Below are 23,251 nucleotides of genomic sequence, written 5' to 3'. Positions count from 1 at the left end.
AATATTTAAAAAACTAAAAACCCAAAATTTAAAAAACATACACACAACATACCATACATAAACTATAAAGGCCTGGGGAAAGTGTCTCATGTATACAGGTACTTAAGGGGTTGCCACGGAGAGGAGGGGGTCACACTATTTTCGAGGGCACCAGAGGGCTGGACGAGGAACAACGGTTGGAAGCTGACCAAGGAGAGATTCAACCTGAAGATAAGGAAGAACTTCCTGACGATCAGAGCGATCAACCAGTGGAGCGGCCTGCCAGCGGAGGTTGTGAATGCCCCAACTCTGGAAGTTTTCAAGAGGAGACTGGACTGCCATCTGGCTGGGGAGGTGTAGGGTTTCCTGCTTGAGCAGGGGGTTGAACCTGATTACCTGTAAGGTCCCTTTCAGCTGTAATAAATAAATAAAATAAATAAATAAATATTTATGAAGAAATCATCCAAATCCATACTGGTGCAACAGGTCTAGCACTATTCATCTCCTCCTGTTGGCCACGCCTGTTTGGTCTCCAGGCTTTAGCCTCTGACTTTTGGGTGCTGCCTTTTCTCCTTCGCTGAAAGGACCCTAGCTAGTCAGCGCAGCACTTCCATCACAGCCCCACCCATCACAGCCCCACCCATCACAGCCCCACCCATCACAGCCACTTAGTTATAGGGAACAATTGACTCAATTTATAAGAATGGCTTAAAACCAAAATTGAGGGGGGGGGGGGGAGTGACCAATCTTTAGGATCTAATCCTAAGTATAAATCCCAAGACAACCAATCAAACAAAGAGGTAGGGAAAGAAGGAAGAAAAACTCAGATACAAAATAGACCATGTAGAAGCATAAAGAGTCAAATTCCTATACAGTGGTACCTCAACCTAAGAACACCTCTACTTAAGCATTTTTCTAGATAAAAACTTGGTGTTCAAGATTTTTTTGCCTCTTCTTAAGAACCATTTTCTACTTAAGGACTGGAGCCCAAAAAAATTTCTCAGGAAATTTGAGAGCAGCCCAAAGGCCCGGCCAGTTTCCTGCCACTCCCCCTTTAATCCTGGCCATCTTGGGCTTTTATGGACTGCCAGAGGACCCTTTCGGTGGCACTTAAGGAGGCTTTGGCAATCCAGAGCGAACAAAGCATTTTCCTTTCTCTGGGCGCTTGGAGAGGGAATAAACCTCTGCCAGCACCCAGAGAAAAGAAACACCCCCTTTGCTCTGGGCAGGCCAGAGCAAATGGAGTGTTTTCCTTTCTCTGGGCACTTGGAGAGGGAATAAACCACTTCACTGTGGTGTCTCCCTCGCACTGCCTCCCATACACCTGGCACGAGGTTGCCTCCCGGAGCATCTGGGCATGGAAAAGCAAAAGGGGACGCTTCGCCCTGGCTGGATCAACTCGGCTTCAACCAAACCGAGGAGTCACCACAGTGAAGGAAAGGCGCCAGCTACAAAGCAAGTGAGAGGAAAGGAGAGCCCTTCAGCATGGGAAGGAAGAGGAAGCAGGTAGCAGCAGCAGCAGCAGCAGCCTTTCGGTCAAAGGAGCAGGAGGTCCTTTCCATCCACCAGATACTTAACAAAGTTGTTCATCAAACACATCTACTGCTTCCATGGGGTGCCCAAGAGGATCATATATGATAGATGTGTGCAATTCACCACCAAGTTTTGGAGAGAGTTCATATGAGTGATTGGGTCCACGCAAGGACTTAGCTTGGCTTTCCATCCGAGTACCAAAGGTGCAGCAGAACAGGCCAATGCGATGGTAGAGCAGTACCTTTGTTGTTATGTAGATTACCAACAGGATAACTAGGTGGACCTGCTAACATTTGCAGAAGTAGTGTATAACAACACCGTTCACAGCAGCACCGGGTTGACTCCTTTCCAAGTCACCGGCAGCCAAGAGTTCCTTCCCATGCTGGAACTACCCACTTCTGCACCCACTTCCATATCCCTGGCTGAATGGATGCAAACCTTAAAGAAAGGATGGGAGAACACTAAGGCGGCACTGACCGATGCTGCCAAAGTCTGCAAGAAGCAAGCTTACAAGCACCAATCACTACAGCCCACTTTCCAAGTGGGAGATAAAGTTTTCCTATCTACCAAAACATATCCGATTGAGATTGCCCAGAAAAAATCTAGGGCAAAATTCCTAGGGCCCTTCCCAATAGTCAAAATCATAAAACCAGTCACCATAAAGCTTGCATTGCCCAGAATATTGGGGAAAATCCACCTAGTGTTTCCCTGCAGCTTGTTAAAACTGGTGACAAGATCTGACTTAAGACCGCAAACCTCACCACCACCTCCCCCCCTTGTAATACACTGGAAGAAACATTATGAGGTGAAAAAAATCTTAGACCCACGAGTATGTAGAGGCCAATTACAATACTTCATTCATTGGAAGGGATACCCTTTGTTTGAATCCACATGGGTAAACAGTTGGAAAGTGAAAGCAGACAGATGAGTCAAACAATTGAAATGACAAATATCCAGATAAGCCCAAGGGTCCCCCTGGGGAAGGGAGGGACGATTAAACAGATTAACCCTTTGTGATCTCTCTCCACTGCAGGATATGTCTCTTTTTCTTGAGGGGAAGCTGCCTGTCAAGCTGTTGCAGAAGTTGGTGATTAATTAATGGCTCGCCACACTATCTATAGAAGACCTGAACTTGGGATGCATAAATAAATACAGGTGCAACAACCGAGGCTGAAAGTGAGGAAAGGACTAGCCATGCTGGCACAATCTGACTGGACAATGTGACGAGTTTGTGAGTGGGGGACAAGGGATGTGAACTTTCTTTTCTTTTTTTGAAATATTTTTATTGTATTTTTTTAAAAGACAAACAAAGACGTACAACATTAAACACTCAAGGAGCTGCCATTGCTCCACTTATCTTAGAAGTCTAACTACTACAAAAAATAAAAACCTAACTATAATCAGATCAATACAGAAATAACACACATTTATATTAAGTACTTGTTGAATTTAATTCTATATGTTAATTAAATTTCTTTATTTGTAAAATACTTATTCAAAAAATATAATATAATGAATAGCATATCTAACTTTATCATACTATAAACATTTTTAAACTATTATACTCTATCTTATAAAATTTCAAAACTATAAGTTCAAGAAGTTCTAAATTCTTGTTACTTTAACTTTTAATGTTATTTTTAAAGTTCCACCATTTGTATACTTTATTCCATATTTTATAAAATTCTGTTTCTACTTGATTATTCAAGCGTTTTGTCATCATGTCTAATTCTGCACATTCCATAATTTTTTAATAAACTTCTACATCCTTTGGTATTTCCTTTTCTTTCCATTTCTGCGCAAATGCAATTCTTGCCACAACCAGTATATGTATTATTAAGTAATAAATTTCTTTTTTATACTTAATGTTTGAAATACCCAATAAGAAAAATTCAGGAGATTTTTTTTAATCTTCTCCTTTGTTATTTTATTTATTCATTTCTCTACTTTATTCCAATATTCTTTTGCCTCTAAACATATCCACCATACATGGTAGTACGTACCAATTTATTTTTTACATTTCCAACATATAGCTGAGACTGTTGGAAACATTTTGGAGATTCTATATCGTGGAAGGTGCCATCTATAAAACATCTTAATTTGATTTTCTTTAAAGGAAATTGATTTTGTTATTTTCCAATTGTACACCCAAATCTTTGCCCATGTTCTTAAGTCTATCTCTTTGCCAAACTTTTTGCACCAGCTTATCATGTTATCTCTCAATATCCACCCTATTGTTCTATGATTTATTAAATATTTATATACATTTCCAATTACCTTTACTTGATTTTGGAATAATAATTTACTTAATACATTGTTTTCTTTTCTAAAGATATAAGTTTTTATATCCATTTGATATCTGGAACTAATCTGTATGTATTGACACCAATCTAAATCAATACCTAATTCTTGTAACTCTTGTTTTGTTCTGAGTTTTAATTGATTGTCCAGTAAATCCCTATATTTCCAGATCTTACCTTCCTTTGCTAAGTTCGGATGTGTAATGGCTTCTATAGGTGAGATCCATTCTGACATTACTAAGAAATGATTTTTCTTTATTTCAATCCATACATCAATCAGTGCTTTTCTGATTATATTATTTTTAAAATATGAATGTGTTTTAATCTTATCATACCATATAAAGGCGTGCCAGCCCAGCATTAAATCATGGCCTTCTAAGTTAAGTAACCTTTGATTATCTAAGGTTAACCACTCTTTTATCCATGTTAGGGCGGTGGCATAATAATATAATTTCCAATTTGGGAGGACAAGTCCTCCTCTTTCTCTACGATCTTCTAACGCATTTTGTTTTATTCTTGGTTTCTTACCTTGGCATACAAATTTTTTTATTGTCTTATTTAATTCTATAAAAAAAATTGATCCTGGGTTTATTGGGATAACTTGGAAAAGAAACAAAAGTTTGGGGAGAATATTCATCTTAATTGTAGATATTCTTCCCACCAATGTTAATTGCAAATTGTTCCAAACTTCGAAGTCTTTTTTGATCTGTCCTAATAATTTTAAATAATTATCATTTTTTAAAGATATGGCTTTAGAGGTCATCCATATCCCTAAATTTTTGTAATTTTCATATTTGATAGATCTTCTAATTTTTTTTTTTTGGTGTCTCTGTCATATTTTTTGTTAGAATCTGTGTCTTATCTTTATTTATTTTTAATCCTGCAACTTTCCCATATTCTTCAATTAAATTTATTAACCTTGAAATAGATTTTATGGGATCTTCTAAAATTAAGACCACATCATCTGCAAATGCTTGTACTTTATAAGTCTCTTTTTTTATCTTCAATCCTTTTATCTCCCTGTCTGCTCTTATTTTTGTCAGCAGTGCTTCCAGGGTTAAGATAAATAACAATGGTGATATTGGACAACCTTGTCTCACTCCTCGTTGTATTGCCACTTTTTCGGTCGACTTGCTATTTATTATGATTTTAGCTGTTTGTTCAGAATATATTGCATCTATTATATTTATTGATTTGATTTGATTTGATTTGATTTGATTTGAGATTAGATTAGATTAGATTTGATTTGAATGCCGCCCCTCTACGTAGACTAGGGGTGGCTCACAACAGAATAAAAACAGTTCCTGACAAATCTAATAATTTACAATTTAAAATAGTTTTAAAAAAACCATTTTAAAGCAGACATACCTACAAACATACCATACATAAATTATATAGGCCCGTGCCTGGCGACAAAGGTGGGTTTTAAGGAGTTTGCAAAAGGCAAGGAGGGTAGGGGCAGTTCTAATCTCTAGGGGGAGCTGGTTCCAGAGAGTCGGGGCCGCCACAGAGAAGGCTCTTCCCCTGGGGTCCACCAACTGACATTGTTTAGTTGACGGGACCCGGAGAAGGCCCACTCTGTGGGACCTAATCGGTCGCTGGGATTCGTGGAGCAGAAGGCGGTCTCGGAGATATTCTGGTCCGATGCCATGAAGGGCTTTATAGGTCATAACCAACACTTTGAATTGTGACCGGAAATTGATCGGCAACCAATGCAGACTGCGGAGTGTTGTTGTAACATGGGCATACCTGGGGAAGCCCATGACTGCTCTCGCAGCTGCATATTGCACGATCTGAAGTTTCCAAACACTTTTCAAAGGTAGTCCCATGTAGAGAGCGTTACAGTAGTCGAACCTCGAGGTGATGAGGGCATGAGTGACTGTGAGCAGTGAGTCCCGGTCCAAATAGGGCCGCAACTGGTGCACCAGGTGAACCTGGGCAAATGTCCCCCTCGCCACAGCTGAAAGATGGTTCTCTAATTTGAGCTGTGGATTGAGGAGGACGCCCAAGTTGCAGACCCTCTCCGAGGGGGTCAATAATTCCCCCCCCCCCGGGTAATGGATGAACAGATGGAATTGTCCTTGGGAGGCAAAACCCACAGCTACTCCATCTTATCCGGGTTGAGTTTGAGTCTGTTGACACCCATCCAGGCCCCAACAGCCTCTAGGCACCGGCACATCACTTCCACTGCTTCGTTGATATTAAAAAACTTAGTTCCAACCTCCATCTTATTTAATTGTATTTTCATAAAATCCCAGTCTACGTTATCAAATGCTTTTTTCGCATCAAAGAATATAAGCGTCATTTGTTTTTCTGGATGTTCATAGTATTCTAATGTATTTATTATTGTTCTTAAATTATTTTTAATTTGTCTTCCTGGTAAAAAACCATTTTGGTCACTATGTATCATATCATTTATAATATTTTTAAACCTGTTAGCAAAGATTGATATAAAAATTTTATAGTCTACGTTTAACAATCAAATTGGTCTATAGTTCTCAGTTTTTTCTTTTTCTGTCCCCACTTTATGTATTAAGGTTATTAACGTTTCTGACCATGTGTTAGGTAATATACCTTCTGCCATTATTTCATTATATATCTCAAACATATTTAAAAAGAGTATTTCTATATCTAACTTATAAAATTCTACTGGTATTGCATCTGGGTCCGTCGCTTTATTATTTTTCTGGTTCTTTATAGATTGTTTTAATTCCATTTGTGTAATAGGTTTATTTAATCTTTGTTGTTGTGTTTCGGTTAATACCGGTAAGTCTATATTTTTCAAATATTCAAAAATTAAATCCTCATTTATTTCTTCTCCCGTATATAATTTTCTATAAAATTCTAATACTATTTCCTTCTTTTCTTCTATTCTATGTTTCATTTTACCTTTAGAGACTATCAGATTTTTTATAATTTTTTCCCCCCTCTCTTTTCTTAATTTATATGACAACCATCTTCCTGGTTTATTCGCATGTTTAAAATATTCTTGTTTTGCTCTCTTTATCTTTTCTTCTTTTGGTTCTTGTTCTATCAATCCCAATGTATGCTTTATTAATTCTCTCTGATTTTTGGCTTTATCATCATTATCAACTTTTTGCATTAACGTTTCTACTTTTTTGAGATCTTCTACTAATTTTTCATAACGTATTTTCTTTTCTTTATTTTTTATTTTTTGCTATATAAGAGATTGTTAGCCCACATATATATATATATGCCTTTGTTGTATCCCATAAGTTTTGAGAGGTAGTGTCACTATTTTTATTTATTTTAAAGAAAATCTCTAATTCTCTCTCAATCCATTTTTTATACTCAGGATCTTTTATTATGTTTCTATTCATTGACCAGTTATTTATTTTCTTTTTACCTTTCCAATATATCACTAAAGGACTATGGTCTGCCCAGGTATTTGTTTCTATTTCTATTTTACTAATTTGTTCCATTATACGTGCTGAGGCCCAAACCATATCAATCCTGGACCAGGTCTTAAGTGGGTTAGAATAAAAAGTATATTGTCTATCTTTTAAATGGTATTCTCTCCATATATCCTTCAATAATAGTTCTGTACTCATTTTCCAAAATGTCACAGGTAAAATTACCTTTTTTTTCTTTTCTTTCCTTTTTCCAGTGTAATCCATTTGATCATCTGAGATTGCATTAAAATCTCCTATTATTATCATATTTTCAATTGCCAATTCCCTTATTTTTTCATGTAAATCTTTATAGAATTGCTTTTGGTTACCATTTGGTGCATAAATTGAGACAATTACAAAAGGTTTTGTTTCTAGATCCAATTGTACCATCAGAATCCTTCCATCGGTATCATTATATATTTCTTTAGATTCAATTGATTCATCTATATACATTGCTATGCCCTTTTTTTTGACAGACTAGTATATAATTTTCCCAATTTTGAGTTACTGTATTCAGAAGACTCCGTTTTGTTTTTTTAATATGAACTTCTTGTAAAATATTTATCTGCGCTTTTTGTTTTTTAAGTTTAGTAAATATTTGGTTTCTTTTCTTTGGATTGTTCAAGCCATTTACGTTGACTGAGAAGATTTTCAAGTCATGTGTCATCTCTATTTATAGTATTTTTTTGCTTCCTTTGGTTCTCGAAGTCTAGTTTCTAAAATTAATTCTTGTGAAGCCGGTGGTTGTTTCTTCTTTACTTCTGGTATTTCTTCCCCACCTTCACCCGTGGCCCCCATCATGTCATCATTGCTCTTTGGTTCTATCTGAGTTTGATCAATCCTATCCAATACGGTACGTGCTAAGAAAGATCTTGCAAGTTCCACACTGTCAATTATTACTTTTGTTGTTTGCCAAGTTAGGGTAAGGCTCTCTGGTACCAACCATCTAAACACGATATTCTTCTTGATTAAAATACTTGTGAGGAAGTAATATTCTCTTCTACTTTCTCTCACCCTTTTCGGAACTTGTTTCAGAATTGTAATTCCTTTTCCATTAAGTTGAAATTTCTGGTTTCTTGTCAGTCTCATGATCTCATCTTTAATTACTCTTCTTGAGAACTTAATATGTACTTCTCTTGGTAGATTATGGTGTCTTGTATATCCAGTTTGGACTCGGTAAACTTCGTCTATTTCTCTTTTCAATTCTGCTGGATCCTCTTGCATAATTCCTCCTATCACTTCCACCATTTTTGTAGGTAAATCTTCATCTCTTTCTTCTTCAATGTTTTGAAATCTAAGGCCATGCGATGCGGATTGGAGTTCAAGGTTAGTTATTGCGATATCAAAACCTCTACGAACCTTGTAGTTATGATCTTCATATTCTTCCACTTTCTGCCCCATAGCTTGGATTTTTTCCTCTGTACCTTTTATTCTTTTTTCACTCTCTTGTAGATTTTGTTGTATGACTTTTATGTTCCCATCTATTTCTGCCATGTTTCCTTTTACTTCTGTTAGTTCTTTTTTAATCTCATCTTTCATCTCTTTCATCTCTTGTCTCATCTCTTCCAGGTACTTCTTCATTTCTTCTTTGTTAGTCTCAAGTTGAATTTGTGTCTGAGTTTGTGTCTTCTGCATAAGATCTTGATTGCCAACTAATGCTTCCTGAATAGACTGGAAATTTGGATCAGCAGGTGACTTTTCTTTCTCTTTTTCTTTCTCCTTGGCCAACATTGTAGTTATGGTCCTTTGCTGTAACGGAGATGATGTTGGAGAGACTTAGGTGTAGGAGTTGAAGTTGGAGTTGCAGTGGTTGCTTGTTTTCGAGTTGTTGTTGTTGTCACCGAAGTCACACTTTGTGCCCTGTAAGAACCTTTCATATTTCAAAATTTCTACTTTGTTTAGCAATTACTTAAATTAATCTCTTATTTATTCTCAATTACAGAAGAAAAAAGTTTTAAATTTATAATACTAGTAATGAAAAATAATATTTAAAAAAGGGAGAGATATAAATTCAATTCTATTAATGTAATAATTAATTAATTAAAGAAAAAGAGAGGAGAGAAAAAGAAAAAAAATAGTTCAATCTTTTAAAAACCAGAGCTCACGGGGGGTGGGGTAGGGGGGACCAGGTGGAGAAGGGAAAGAAACAGAGCTTCTAACACATATTTAATTAATAATAACCAAAAAAAGGAAGGCTGTAATTCTAATGAAAAAAGGTAAGGGGAAGAGAACTTTTAAGAATTATTTTTTAAAAAAATTGTTTCAGAATTATTTATATTGTTTTTTTAGAAAAGTAAAAAAGTGAGGAAATAATAATAACAATGAAAACTAAAAAAAGAGATTAAAAAAGAAAGAAAAAGAATATCAAAGTCCAAAAAAAGGGTCCAAAAAAGAACCTAATAAGTCTTTTAAAAAAAAATTTTTTTAATTAAATTTTATTACAACAAACAAACAAAAATTACTTAAAGAAAAAGTGCCCTACACCAATAAACTCCACCACCATTTAGGGGGTTAAATTATTTGCAATAAGTTTCAATTTCTTCCTTAGCTCCGGTTTACATTTCTTTACATACAAAAAGTGATTGGAATTTATTTTTCACATTGTCGTCATAAATTCTACTTAAAATATAATTTTTCACCTTATTCCATTGTGCCATCAGCTTCTCCAATTTATTTTCATCACAGTTATTTAATCTTATTTCCATAATTTCGAAGTGGATGTGGTCCACCATGTACCAGTACCAATTCTGGATTGTCCATTTATTGCTGTCCTTCCACCCTAATACCACTACTGCTTGAGCGCTTTCCAAAGCTGCTGTTTTGATTTCTTTAAATTCTCGTAATTCCCCATATTTAACTAGTGTTGCTAATTCTTTCGTGATTATCCAATTGATGTTTAGCATATTGTTAATTTCATTCTGTACTTTCTTCCAAAATTTTTGAACTTCAACGCATTCCCAGAGCATATGCATAAAATCTCCTTTTATTTGGCAACCATGCCAGCAATTTCCTTTTCCTTTCCTCTGGAAGTGTGCTAGTTTTACTGGCGTGAAGTATCATTTATGTAAAATTTTCCTTCTCATCTCTCTAAATCTTGTGTTCTTTATCTTATATATATTTTCTACTACTTCTTCCATCTCGCTTTCATTAATCCATAATTCATTTTGCCAGTATCTTGTTAGGCTTTAATCACTTCCTCTTCCACTTGTAATAACATGCTATAAATCTTACTAGCCTGTCCTTTTGAATCATTAATCTTTTCTTTCAATATTTTCTCTAGACAGTTTTCTTCTCTCAAAACTGCTTCTTTAATCTCACTTTTATTCAAATATTTGGATATTGCATTAATCTGCAACCATTTTTGTTGGCCCAACCACCATTCAAAGCGACTTCTATTAACTCTTCCATCTGTCTCATATAATTGTTCTATTCTCATTATACCTTTATCATTTAATTCCTTTATAACTCTACCTAGGTTAACATCGTTATTTATATTCAAAACATGCAACGTTGATAATTTTGAATTCCTATTGCTAATTTCCCTTGCCATTTTGACCAAATATCTAAAGCTGCTTTCAAAGGATCGGCTAATCTATTGATTTCTATTTTACTCCATTTTTTAAATAAAATCTCTTTATTTTTAATATTATTAATCTCCCTTTCAAGTTTCACCCACTTCTTTTCTGTCAATAATTGTAATTCCATTAATCTTTCTATTTGAAATGCTTCTCTATATAATTCTAAATTCGGGCACCCCCATCCTCCATCTTTTTCTCTGGCAATCAGCCATAGTTTCCTTGTTCTAGGTTTTTTATTTCCTTCAATCCAAAAATTCATTTTATTATCCCATTCCCTTAGTTTTACTCCTGGGAAGGTACCTGATAAAACTTGGAATAAATATATCATTTTTGGAATAATCATCATTTTAAGCGCTCTTATTTTGGCCATTTTTCTCAAACTTTTATCTTTCCACTTTTTAATTTGCTTTTGCATTTTTTTCCATATTAAATTGTAATTTACCTCAGCAATTTTGTTTGGGTTTTTGAATAACCAAATTCCTAAATATTTCATTTTTTTACATCCTAATTTCAATCCTGAAATTTTTCGTATCTCGATTTGCTCTTTGGGACCTGTATTCAAACAAATTATTTCTGATTTCTCAATATTAATTGAAAGACCTGATTGGTCTTTAAATTCCTGAAGTAAAACCATTAATTTTTCCATCATTTCAATGGGGGTTTCAGACAATATTATGGCATCATCTGCAAGAAGATTTAATTTCAATTCAAGTTTTCCAATTCGGTAACCCTTCCAGTCCTTATCATTTCTAATTTTATTTGCTAGAACCTCAATTGCCATTGCGAACAAGATGGGGGAAAGTGGGCATCCCTGCTTAGTTCCATTTTGGATATTAACTTTCTCTGTTCTATTTCCATTTACCCTAATGTAGGCCGTATTATCCTTATAGATTTCTTTTATAATTTGACAGAAATTTTCTCCCATATTTAATTCCTTACAAAGTTGAAACAGGTAATTATGGTTAACTTTATTAAATGCTTTATACACATCTAACTTTAAGACGCATAATTTCTTTTTGGTAGTGGTAGCATGGTGTAACACATTGACAACATTTCTTATTGGTTCATAAATTTTCCTTCCTTTAACAAATCCATATTGGTCTTCACTAATTATTTTTGGTAAGATACTCTCTATCCTATTTGCTATAATTTTCATAAATATTTTATAACCCTGGTTTAGTAAACTGATGGGGCAATAGGATCCCGGATCTAACAAATCCCAATCTGGTTTTGGGATAGTAATAATCTCGGATGTCTTCCATGACTGTGGAATATTGAAGGTTTGAAGTATGTTATTAAATAGTTTCTCCAAATAAGGTAATAATTGAATCACAAAAGTCTTATAGTATTCCCCTGTAAGTCCATCTGGGCCTGGAGCTTTGGCAGGTTTCAACCCATTAATAACTCTAATAATTTCATCATTTGTTATTATCCCATTTAATATTTGTTTGTCTTCTTTGGTTAGTTTCTCCTTAACCTCTATATTTTGCAGAATGACCTGATTTTTTTAATATAACTTTTCATAAAACTCTTTCATTATTTTTTGCAATTAATTGTTACTACATTTTATTACACCTTTTTTGTCCTTTAATGCAACAATACAAGATTTTTCTTTTTTTTTTTTTTTATAATTTGCCATTTGTTTCATTGATTTATTCCCCCATCCCATAATTTGCTGCTTTACAATCAATCTCATATTATTCCATATTTGTTCATCCATAAGTCTCAGTTGCTTCTTTTTAATTTTTAATAAATTATTCCACTCCCTATTTCTTGTAATTTTCAATCTTTCTTGAGTTAACTCTATATCTTTAATTAACATTTTCCTTTCTACCACGCTTTTTTAAAATATACTGTAGATTTCAGTACTAATACAATTCCCTCTCATAAAGGCCTTATGTGCATCCCAAATTATTGATTGCTTCATATTTCCCGTATCATTTATTTTAAAATATTCAGTCAATTCTTTTTGGAGTTTCAATTTATCTTCTTCTCTTCCTGACACAAGATATTTGTGTCTCCATATTTTTTGTTTATTATTTGAATCAAATACAATCACTGCTAATAATGGGGCATGGTCTGATAACCAAATGCTTTCAGTTTCAGCTCTTTTAAGATATGTATTCCCAGTTTTATTCATTAATATATAGTCAATGCAGCTAAACTTATTGTGCCTAGCTGAATACAACGTAGCTCTATTTGTCGCTTCGGCATGAAGATCCAACATACCTAATTTATTTAAAGGCAAATTATTTTTCCCTGTTTCCCTGCTATCAATTCAATATTAAAATCACCTGCCAGAATCACTGTGCCTTCTGCAAAGTTATTCAATTTGCGCTTTGTATTTAATATAAATTGCTTTGTATTTGCATTTGAGGCATAAATTACTGCTTAATGTTATTATCTTATTATTCATTTTCCCTTTAATAAACAACATCCTTCCCTCCTTGTCCCTTTTAGTCTGAATCAGTTGAAAGGGAATTCTTTTATGTATTAATATCGTTACTCCTCTGCTTTTAGTATTCCCCCTAGATTCATATATTCCTCCCCAGTCCTTACAATTAGTTAATTTATCTTCTCTTTTTCTCCCTTTATGTGTTTCTGATAAAAATAAAAAATCTACTTTTTTATCCCTAGCCAGTTTCATAATTCTATAACGTTTATTCTGTGATGACATTCCATTCACATTTAATGACATCAAAACCTTTTCACCCATTCCTTTCATATATATTTCTCTCCTCTGTAAAGCGAAGCATATTGGAAGATTCTTCATTTGTAGTTTTAAACTCCCACCCAAGTGCCCCTCCCTCAACATTCCCCCAAGGGGGAATCAATGGAAAAAAATCTCCATTGGCTCCGAGAGGCACCCATGGCTTTGCTATCCCTCAAGTACACTCTAAAAAATTACCCATTTAAGTAACAAATAGTAACCCTCAACCCCCCCTCTATTCCTTCCTTTCCCCTTATTAAGTATTGAAGGGAAAAAGAATACCCAAAAAGCTAATCAGCTGGGAACAATAATGCCAGTTATACAATCCAGTGCTTATTTCTTCCTTTGACGTGTAGATTGCCCCTCCTCCTTCTTTCCCTTCTCTCGGAGTAAAGCTAGTTCCTTTTCTAATGCAATGATTCTCTCCTCCTTTGCAGACTCTTGGCTGATAGGATCTCCTGTAGATAAATCACGAATCGCATCTCCTGTTGCTTCTCCCCCTTCTGCTCCAGTTATCTCCTTTGTTGACGTTGCCTGCTGATTTATATCCGGATTTATTCCCAACTGTTGAAGCATTTGCATTCCCTCTTCCAGAGAACTTGTTAAATAAGTCTTGGCACCTTTGAAGATCAGGATCGTGGCTGGATATTTCCAAGTAAAATGAAGATTATTCTGAAAGAGCAGGTTCGCCACTGGTCTCATCTGATTTCTTGCCTGCAGCATTTGAGCAGACAAGTCTTTCAAGACACGGACAGGAGAGCCTTTGTAATGGAGATTAGGAGTTTGTTTAAGCTGTCTAAAAATTTCTGCGGCCCTCCGCTTCAAAGCAAATCTTACCATAATGTCACTTTGTTTGCCTGAATTCCGAGGACCGTAAACCCAATGAACTCTTTCAATTTCATTCAAATCCACCGTGATTTTGCTTTCTAAGAGCCATTGGTAAATCAGTTGAATTAATTTCTTATTTTCACCAAAATCCTGCTTGAATCCTCTCAAACGTAAGTTTGATCTCCTCTGCCGGTCTTCTAAATTGTTTATACGCTGTTCTTGTTTTTTTCTATCTGCCTCAAGTCTCGAGATCCTTGTCTCCTGATCTTTGGATTGAACTTTTAATTCATTCATACCGTTTGTCACTTCTTTCATGGCTAATTGCATGTCTTTGAGTTGTTGTCCTACGTTTGCAAATGCCTGAAGGAGTGTATCCATTTCCCCCCCTAGATCTGGAATAGTCGCCATTTCCCTTTGTCGTTTTACTTACTTTTTTAACAGTGAAGTTTTGGTCTGTAACTCCTCTTTTTAGCTGATCCCAGCGGTTTTTCCAAGTCTCTTTTAAATTTTCTACCTCTCAGTCCACTTTCACTTAGTTTGAGAGGGCTGTTAAAGGTTAAGATTTGTTTTCTCTAATCACATCTGGAGAGCGTTCCGTGGGAGCGTCTACTCTCGATGCATGCGCAAAGCCTTCCTAACCTAATAAGTCCAAATATGCCAAATATGAATTATGCTTTAATGCAAATGTCCAGAAAAAAACCTCCAAAGCCAATATCTAACATAATATCTATAATATGCAAGTTAAAACAAAAATAATAATAAAATCCACGTCTTTTTATTATATAAAAGAAAAAATACTGGGAAAATAGCAAAAAAAGGATCCTTACGCCTCCGATGACTGGTTAGAAAAAAATACTCCCATAGATTCCAAAAAAAAAAGAAAAGAAAAAAAAAGAAAAATAGAACAAACAGTCCAAAATTTATTCCAAATAGTTAATGTTTCAGTGAAAATTCATCCAAATAAAATGATTTAAGTTCAGTTCAGTTTATTCAGTTCATTTATTCGTATATTTAATTTGTTTAGATATTCCTACTTCATCCAATTTGACTAATTAACAATCCAGTCTTTCAGTCTTTTTATTACTATTTTAAAAAAATAATATAATTATAAAAATATGAATAATTTAAAAAAAAAAACACTATGATTTTAAAATTCAAAAGAGAAAAATATACTATTAATGTTAACAAAGACAAGTAGTTCCGGCCATTTTTCTTCTGAGCGTATGGATATCACTTAGTTTTTTTTACTTTGTTTATGTTCACCTTTCGATCTAAGTTCTTCTCTTTTCAAACTTAGTCGTTGGAATACCAAAAGATTGTCTCGTCGTGCTGTAAATCTTCTTTCTCTGTTGATCTGCTTCTTCGTAGACCTCTATATTCTATTTTTTTTAACTTCCTTCTATCGGTGACCGCTATGGCTGCGTCCAGGCAGCCGCCTGGACGGAGTTCTTCATGGATGCAGCTGCGGGGCTTTCCCTGGCCCCTGGGACCGTGGTGATCTGCCCCGGGGGATCCAGGAGACCCCCTGTCCTGTGCCGACCCCTCCGGGCGTCGGCAGCGCGCAAATTGCGCCCTATGATCCTGAAATGGTAGGCTGCGGAGACAGAGCTGTGCCTCCGCACCCCCATCACGATCGTGCTCCAGCCGGAAGTCAAGGGATGTGAACTTTCAACTGAGTGGGAAACTCAGATTCAGTTTTCCCTGTGTAGGTGCCAGAATGGCTCTGGAAATAAATTGGAGCTTTGAGGAATACTTTGACTTTGAGTCTGATTTAGTTTTGATGTTATCTGGAACGTTGACACTGCTATTTTCTCCGCTGGACTCCACACACACTGAAAAACGATGTGGCGGGTGCAGGCATCTCTCAACAAGGGAGGGGCAAGATGCGCACTGGGTGGGCCTTCCCTGGCAGCCAGCTGGGGGAGGAAGGTAAGGTCACAGCCGCAGGATGAAGAAAGAGGCAGTTGTGGTGTAGAAAATGGGGAGATTAAGGGTTGGGGCTTCTGAAGGAGGGGAAATGGGGCAATGCATTGTGCTTAAGGGAACGCGGGCAGCAACCACTAGGTTCCGGGGCCTCATGGAATGGATGTTAAGGAAAAATATAGTATTAATTCAATTTTTTCCCTATCGGTTTCTGTTGGCCACGCTTATTCCTGCAAGCCATGCCCACAGACTAGTAGTAAAAAAAAATGATGTACAGGAGATGGCTGTGGTGATACTTGAGGGATGTGGCAGACGTTAAAGTTTGTTTTTTAATAGTCTTGGTATATGTGGATGTGCTCGACATCCTAATCTTGGATGGCGTTCTTCTGTATTCTTTCTTATGGTTAAGTTTATGTTAATTTGTAATTGGAGTTTATTGGGAAAAACTCTAATAAACTCCAATCCTGTCAAACTTTGCTAAATATATTTTCTATTAATATTTGATATAAAAAATACCCAAATTTCTAAATGCCACAAAATATATCAAAGATAATAATAAAAGGTTCTAAAAATCTTTATACTTTAGTTTATGCTTTATCAGTACTTTATCAATACTTAAAAAATAATCCTTATTCTTATTTTAAAAATTTCAATCTATTTTTAAAAGGCAGTGTAAAATATATAATTTCGAATCAATATCAATTAACTAATTTATTAGTCTTAATTGTCAATATACGATTTACAATAGTATAATTACTAAATATCAAAATAAAAAACTAAAAAGATAGATAATATATTTTTTTAAACTCTTAAAAAAGAAAAAAACCCACCACCACAGGGGAGGGAAGGGGGATCAGGAAAAATTTAGCAATTCATTATCTCAAATAATTCTATTTTAAAATTTCTATTAATATCTATTAATATATTTAATACTTTAAAAAAATAAAGGAAGAATAAGAAGGAAAATAGGAAAAGAAAAGACAAAGTAATGAAAAGGCACCAATAATATACTTATAATTCTCTCTTAAACGTAGAAGTCCTTTGTTGATTGAAGTTCTATATAATTTTTACCAGTTCTTTTGTAATTATTCTCCAAGTCCCAAAGTGCCAAATAATGCCAAAAAATAGAATTAATCCAAATTTATACAGTCCAATATTCCAATCGTAAGTCCAAGTCTTATTCAAGTCTTATTCAAGCACTAAACCAAAATCCAAAATCCAGTGTTTTAATCCAAAGAAGTCAGAGATGGTAATTTTAGTTCAGTTCCAAACGTTTATCTTGAAATGATCCCTCAGAGACAGCCAAGGAAAGTTTCTTCTTTGCAGCAAATCCAACGAACAAAACCAATAATCCAAAGACAGCAGATCCAATCGAAATCACTCCAACAGTATAAATCTTCTTATTTAATTCACCAATTGCAGATTAACCCATATTTCATTAAATTGTTAATTTATTTGTTAATTTATTCCATTTTAAAATTGAAGATAGAAACAAAGAAAGGTGATCCCTCCACAAGTAGAAAGTAGTGCCCGGGATTTAACGTTATTCTGAACTTGTAGAAATTCCAATCTTTATTACAGCTTTATCAAATCATGTCTCTTAGTACTCTCATACGAATTATGAATTTTATATCCAATCTCAATCAACTCTAATCCAAATTCGAAAGTTCAATTTAATATAAAAAGAGGAAAAAAAGTAGATCTGGTCGTCTGTTCTTTGGCCCCAGGATATGAATTTTCCCTTCAAACTTTCTTTTTCGCCTTTTTGTTTTAAACTTTCACTTTAATCCAATCTTCCAAGCTTATCATGTAATAATATAATTTTACCTTAATTCTTCTTTTCTATTTGTATTCCCTTTCTGCTCTGTTGTTCTTTCAGATCTTTAAATTCTTCTTCTCGCTTTTCTGCTTCCCACTGGTGTGGACGGATTGCAATGGCCGAGTCATCTGGGATTCCGAGGATCGGTTCTCCCTTGTCCAGAGCTGCGGGGCGATCCCTTGTCTCTGGAGCTTCAGTGGTAGCTCCTTGGACAGAGGGAAGCCCCCTGTTCTAGGAACAGGCCATCCGAACCCAATCCGACCGCAAACCATGACCTCTGGAGGGGTAGAAGGAGTCTCGGGGACAGAGCCCTGCCCCGGAGCCTCCGCTGCGATCCCGGACCAAACCGGAAGTCCCTCACCTTACAAACGTTTCTACTTATGAACCTCGTCACGGAACGAATTAAGTTCGTAAGACGAGGTACCACTGTACTACAATAGGAGATCAAGCAAAATCTTAGCACTGTTCTCTGAAATCATTGAAAAATTGTTTGTCTAATATCAAAATAGCTCTTCCAAAAGGATATTTCGGTTTATGGTCTCAACAGCTGATGTGAAATCAGAAAGAAGAAATTCAGAAAGTCCATCTCCTCCATTTTTTCTCTTTTTTTCTCTTTTCTTTGAGCTGTCTATGTATCTATAATGTGTTAGAGCTCTTAGTAAATAATTAGCAAATATTGCTAAAAGCAGCAGTGTCACTTTTTTCCTGATACAAAATCATTATATGTGACACTACTTTTCATAAAGACTGATAAGTCCCATGCCACTGTCATAAACATCTGATTAAGTAACCGAGCTATTTCTATTTTCTCTATTTGAGAACAACAAGCCATTGGCTGGCAGCTCAGTACCATAGCAGCTGCTCTATCTTTGTCAACAGCAACTGTCAACACTATGGCAACCTTTTTATAGCAGAATATGATTACAAACTCTTCGTACAAACTCTTGTTATCAAGATTTGAAGCTGTATTATACCTAGTTAATACTGATAAATTGAATGAACTAAAATCTATTTCGATGGATGGTGGCTGTCTATGATTTTGAGTCTTTTCCATTCTTGGATAGTAAAAGATTTTTCATCCTTCCTCATTGGTATTAATTTTTATACTGTAAAAAGTGTCCATATGCTATGTCCTAATTTATTACTTATCCTTGAAAAACACACTTTTCTCGGAAGATGTTAACGGATATGTCTGGAAATTTTTCATGTACTAGGAACACTGTTACATATCTGGGGAATTTGGCCTTTTCTCTTTGGAAAAGGAACATTTATGACTCCAGGAACTTTTATATCTCAGAGGACAAAACATTGACTAAATATTATATTTGCACTCTTTTATTAATAATCTGGAGAAAAACCTTCTAAGGTCTGAAAATGATAAAGATAATATAGTTTTACTGAAAATTATGTGGAGGAAATGGAAATGATGCTGTGCGGAACTGCCCAAAACCTACTATCCATACTAGTAGCAAGCAATACCAAGAAGGGATCAAAAGGAAAGAATGTTAGTCTATCTTCCCTATTTTCTTTTTAAAAATTACCCCACCATATCATTTATTACTGCGCATCATTCTCCTGGTACATATACTGTATCTCCTTGTAGATTTCGTTGTAATTAGTTAATAGATCTTCAACAGTTTTTTTATTTCTGATATTTTAAAGAGTAGAATAACTGATCTTGAGGCAATGCATTATCTCTAAGACTCAGTGTTCCTCATTTGTAAAAGAAATATTACTTGTAAATTTTAAACTTTTTCCAGCTTTGTAATGCTTGCATTTCATGGCATATTGAATCTCAAATGAGCCAACCTCATTTGAGAATGCATCTCTATGTTGGGTTTGTTGTTCACTGTTATATCATGGTTGACAATAGGTATCTGTATTGTGCAAATTAAGACAAACAGCTATATTAGACTACATTCATATTTCAGAAAAAGATTTGTGTGAGAGAGAGTGTGTGTGAGAGAGAGAGGGGGGAGGGAGGGAGAGTGATTCATTGCATGCCACAGATTTCTGAGTTTTTATTTGCATTTAGTTCTAGTTGGCAGAATCCGTATTCTAGTAAACAATCAAAATAGACCACACAAACCTGAAGGCTGTTTGTCCTTCATTTTACCACTAAATGAATACAGAATGTGCCCTCAAACAAGTCTGATCTCTTGTAACAGCTGCACATTGCCAAGAAAATCAACAGTGACCGGCAAGCTGTCTTTCAAGAAAGTTTTTCTACCATTTCTGAAACTCCAAGAAAATCATCTAAGGAACATCAGGATTTCTTACCACAGATTAAAAGCTATTATTTCAGCATTTGAAATATGAAGGTGGTCTCTTCAATATTTTAAGCAGTAGAGTGTTTTAGGTGCATCCTTTTAGAGTTAATTGTTGAGAAATGGTAGAAAAGCAAAAATGCTATGAAATCTATTAATGCAGAAATATTAATTAGCCCCAGTCTGCCAAGTAATACATCTGAACTATATAACAGTTTCTTTCAGTGAGCACCCAGGTGTATTTATATGTGACATCATCACCCCATCCTGGGACCTGCGTATACTCAATAGAATGTATGTTCTAAAATTCATTTTAACAGCATTGCTAAAAAAAGCATTAAAACTTGTGAATTTAATTTTACTAAGGGTTTTTTTTTTGCTGGAAATACTGTATTGCTCACTTCAGCTTACAAAATATATATTAGGCCAATCATAGAATATTATTTAACTGTTCAGAATCCTTACTACATATCAGATGTTGATACAATTGAGCAAGTTCAGAAGTACTTTACAAGAAAACTCTTGCATACTTCTGCCCATAATAGAATACCTTAATGCTACTAGGCCTGAAATACTTGGTATGCATAGTTTAGAACTGTGATGCTTGTAATCAGATTTATATATTGCATACAAAATTGTACATAGTAACATATTACCTATAAATGATTTCTTTAGTTTTAATCATAATGTAATACAAGCGAACAACCGGTATAAACTTAATTGTAAAAAAAAATATTTTTGTAACAGAGTTATCAAATTCTGAAATATCTTACCCTATTCTGTTGTCACAGCTATTACCTTCCACACTTTTAATTCCAACTTAACTTCTGTAGGCCTTATCCTATATTTAAGAGATCTCTAGCATGCATGTTATCCCTGTCATATTTTAATTGTTTCCTTTTGTTCATTCAAATTTTTAACTCTTTTGGATGAATAAACAAACAAACAACTCACCTGCCTGTAAATGTCCTCTCTATTGTCTTCATACCTTTGCTGTATGTGCTCCTCCAAGAAGTAGATGCGCAACTTAAGGCTGAAGTTCTCCTTCTTCAAGTCGTTGAGGTGCTGAGACAGTGTACGATATCCATTAGACATGTTTGGGAATCCATGGGATGCAAGTCTTCTCACATCCTTTTTATTCCAATAATATTGTGAAGCAAAAAAGGCCAAGGAAATGGCTGTACTTGTAAGGGGAGTTTTATCACAAAAGTGTTCTCAACCTTTCTATATCAGCTGTACTGTGGAACTAAAAGCCCTGCTCAGTGCACAAGGAACCTAAGAATCACTTGCTTTTTTTATCTCAGGGAGGTATTTAAGAAATTCCTGGCAGAGACTCTCATGGACAAACAGGCACATGTTCAAGTGGTGAAATTTGAGATAAGGATTGCTCTGTAACTCTGCTGATACTTCACAGCCATCCCACACCAACTGCAAGAGATTAATAAGTCTGAGAGAAATAGCTAATTTGGCAATTAATCTTTCTCTAATGACTGCAGCAGATGTTAGGAAGGTAAGACAAAGTACAGCACTATGACAGAAGAAAAGAATAATAGGAAGAAGCACTCAAATTCCATTTCCGTGGACTAACAAGCATTGAAAAAACCCAGAAAAAACTTAAGTGAATCTCCAAGTAAGCCTATGATTTGAGTTGGTAACCCTGCAAGTGGTAACCAAAAATTAATAGAAGCAAAACCCAGAATATGATGGGGATCTGAGGCTTCATTCTCTCTTGATCCCCAATTCAACACCCAGTTTTGGAAACAACTCACGACTGCCCTCCAAGTCAAAGTTTCCTTGGCATCCACCCATCACCCCCAAACCGATAGGGCACCAAAGTTATTGGCATCCTGCAACAATACCTCCATTATTTTGTTCATGGTAGACAAAACGATTGGGTGAAATATCTTCCCTTAGCCGAGTTCCGTGACGAGGTTTGTAAGGTGAAACATTTGTAAGACGAAACAATGTTTCCCATAGGAATCAATGGAAAAGTGATTAATGTGTGGAAGCCCAAAATTCACCCCTTTTACCAGCCAAAGTGCCCGTTTTTGCGCTGCTGGGATTCCCCTGAGGCTCCCCTCCATGGGAAACCCCACCTCCAGACTTCTGTGTTTTTGCAATGCTGCAGGGGAATCCCAGCATCCCAAAAATGGGCACCACTGGCAATGGAAGTCCAGAGGTGGGGGTTCCCACCAAGGGGAGCCTCAGTGAAATTGCAGCATCGCAAAAACACCAAAGTCCTCGAAACCCCACCTCCGGACTTTGGTGTTTTACACTTAGATAGGAAAAAACAAAGGTACAAGTTCAAAGGTACAAGCATAGTTAGGCAAAACCTGGCTCAAAAATAGAAACTGTGAGAGGGACTTTGGAATTCTAGTGGATGATCACTTAAACTTGAGCCAGAAGTATGCTGCAAAACCCAAAAAAAGCTAATACAATCCTTGATTGTATAAACAGAGACATAGAATCAAAATCATTAGTACCACTTTATAAAACCTTAGTAAGACCACACCCAGCAGCGCAAAAACGGATGCTTCGCTGGCAACGGAAGTCCAGAGGTGGGGTTTCCAGTGAGGGGAGCCTCAGTGAAATTGCAGCATCGCAAAAACACGGAAGTCCTCGAAACCCCACCTCCGGACTTCTGTGTTTTTGTGATGCTGCAATTTTGCTGAGGCTCCCCTGGCTGGGAAACCCACCGCCAGACTTCCATTGCCAGTGAAGCGCCCGTTTTTGCACTGCTGGGATTCCCCTGCAGCATCGCAAAAACATGGAAGTCCGGAGGTGGTGTTTCCCATGGAGGGGAGTCTCAGGGGAATCCGAGCAGCGCGAAAATGGGCCCTTCGCTGGCAACAGAAGTCCAGAGACGGGACATCCCAGTGGTGGCGGCTTGGGTTTGTAAGG

The 23,251-nt window shown here is 35.9% G+C and overlaps 1 protein-coding gene across 4 annotated transcripts in view; it reads right to left on the bottom strand.

Annotated features, from left to right (window-relative positions):
* Window positions 1-21,680, bottom strand: part of PDE4DIP (phosphodiesterase 4D interacting protein) — a 490,445-nt gene extending 468,765 nt beyond the window's left edge. For 2 of the 4 annotated variants that reach the window (XM_070746854.1, XM_070746855.1), the window contains exon 1: window positions 21,305-21,680. In XM_070746854.1, the coding sequence (XP_070602955.1) occupies window positions 21,305-21,445 (141 nt within the window). In that variant the 5' untranslated portion in view covers window positions 21,446-21,680. The remainder of the gene's footprint in view (window positions 1-21,304) is intronic. The other 2 variants (XM_070746856.1, XM_070746857.1) reach the window with 2 other exon arrangements.
* Window positions 21,681-23,251: the final 1,571 nt, after the last annotated feature.

This window comes from Erythrolamprus reginae, chromosome 3 (assembly GCF_031021105.1).
Source record: "Erythrolamprus reginae isolate rEryReg1 chromosome 3, rEryReg1.hap1, whole genome shotgun sequence".
Classification (NCBI taxonomy): Eukaryota; Metazoa; Chordata; class Lepidosauria; order Squamata; family Dipsadidae; genus Erythrolamprus; species Erythrolamprus reginae.
The sequence above is the reverse complement of the archived record's forward strand: the minus strand, read 5'-3'. Positions and strand labels throughout refer to the sequence as shown.